Source organism: Capsicum annuum, unplaced genomic scaffold, assembly GCF_002878395.1.
Source record: "Capsicum annuum cultivar UCD-10X-F1 unplaced genomic scaffold, UCD10Xv1.1 ctg51195, whole genome shotgun sequence".
In the NCBI taxonomy this organism is placed as follows: Eukaryota; Viridiplantae; Streptophyta; class Magnoliopsida; order Solanales; family Solanaceae; genus Capsicum; species Capsicum annuum.
The window spans coordinates 1-2,080 of record NW_025859119.1 but is presented as its reverse complement, the minus strand read 5'-3'; the positions used below and the strand labels follow the sequence as shown (position 1 = coordinate 2,080).

The following is a 2,080-nucleotide window of genomic DNA, read 5'->3' as shown; positions in this document are numbered from 1 at the left end:
CTGCTATTGGTTTCAGTGGTGTTCTACACAACAATTCTGAATAATTCCCCAATAGTGACGGCTCAATATCCTCCTGTCAATAAAACCTAAACGTTGTTAAACAATATTTGTTCATATATATAGCTTAGGCACTACTGCAACACATAAAGGCGCAGCTAGACTCTTTAATTTATATGTTGTGTGTTATGATTATTTTGCATTTACTGTGTTATTTGAATATATTATTTAATTTATACATATTTAATGAATTCTTTGAACACAAATATAGAATTTGAGATAAAGATATTAAGTTCTGTCAAAATCGTAGTTAAGGACTTGACCGATGAGACATTATGCATATTGTGCACGAGAGTGTGTATGACATATTATGGAGGCTCAACATTTGTATAAAGCAGCATTAAAGACGAGTCTCACGTAGTGACAGAGCTAAAGGGAGCCAAAGGGAATTGAATTATATCCTTTTTGTTGAATTTTATATTACACAAATAGAGGTACAATATTTTTTTAATTAATTATTTATAAACTGTTGAATCCTGGAGTAATGATAAAATGGTTTAAAATTTGGATTAGAAACATTACCGGTTTCAAAATGCTGGTTTTGACAGCAAATGGGGAGACCGTATTAACACGAATTCCATCACTAGCCCATTCGCATGCCAAAAATTTCGTAAGCTGGTTGATTGCCCCTAATCAAAAAAAATAATAATCAACAATTCGAAATCAAGAACCGTTCTAATTACTAATTATTAAAAATATTAAATTTCTTCACCAATACATACAAACATATATACATATATATGGAAAAGGCATCGTTTCCACCCCAACTATACCCTAAAAGTCGAAGTCACGCCTAAATTATATTAGTGACCTATTACACACCTAAACTATAAAAAAATGAAACTATTTTCACCCTGTCAGGCTACCACCACTTGCATGTGGTGTAGTGTTTTACATGCACTGCCACGTCAGCACCACGTCAGTAAAAAGTATCACTTTTTTATATTTAAGGTGTGTAATAGATCACTTATATAGTTTAGGTGTGGTTTCGACTTTTCAACTATAGTTTGGGGTGGAAACGATGCTTTTTCCCTTAATGTTTTTAGCCATTTACTTTTGTTATTTAATAGGATGGACACGCCTAAAATAAGTGTAATACACGCGCCTTAAAATGGGGGTCGCGGGGAGGTAATAATATCACTTTTATATAGTTAAGGTGTGTAATAGGTCACTTATATAATTTAAGTGTGGCTTAAACTTTTCTTGTATAGTATGGGGTGGAAATAATGTCTTTTCCATATATATAAATATATATATATATAAACTGCTAGTAGTGTCAATGAAGATGATCGTCTATATGATAAGTGTAAATTTGATTCTCACAGCTCTTTATGCATTAAATTCAGAAAGAAAATGTTAAGATGCAATAGTAATTTTACCTTTAGAAGCACCATAGACAGAAAGGGCAGGAAGTGCAACAGAACCAGCAAGGGAGGAAATGAAGACAATGCTAGCATTTCCACATGCTTTCAAGAGGGGGTAAGCAGTTTGGGTGATGTGGAAAGGGGACTCCACATTGGTTCCCATAATGTTTGAATAATCTTCTCCACTTATATCCGCTGTTCGTTTTATCATACTTATTGCCGCATTATTCACCTACAATATCAGTATCACTATAATACAAACTAATACAACAAGCTTGTAATTAATGTATATAAACCTTTTTATAACGACCTCATTTATTCAGATATTTTTTATTGCTATAACAAAATACTATTATAGAGAACATAAAAAATCGTATTGATAAAGAATTTAACCGTTATAGCTAGTGAAATACTGTTATAAATGACTACACTCCATCTAATCCATATTATATTTTTAAAAGTTCTTTTATAATAGTCCTTAAGAAAGAACCTTAATCATAAGGGTATTTGTCTAAACACTCCACCAATTTACACGTTAAAAATTTTTAAAGATGTAAAAAAGTTAGTAAAAATTTGCCATAACGAGTAATGTATGAGAAAATATTTAGAGCCCGTTTGGATAGGCTGAAAAAAAGTTCTTTAAAAGTATTTTTGAAAGT

The 2,080-nt window shown here is 31.6% G+C and overlaps 1 protein-coding gene across 1 annotated transcript; it reads right to left on the bottom strand.

The window, feature by feature from the left end:
* On the bottom strand, positions 1-1,653 carry LOC124885396 (tropinone reductase homolog At5g06060-like; the record flags this gene model as incomplete). The annotated part of the gene is given in 3 exon segments (XM_047404023.1): positions 1-73; positions 580-686; positions 1,437-1,653. Coding segments are annotated over 3 exon segments (397 nt in total), but the record flags the coding sequence as incomplete, so codon positions are not given.
* Between the last annotated feature and the right edge of the window lie 427 nt (positions 1,654-2,080).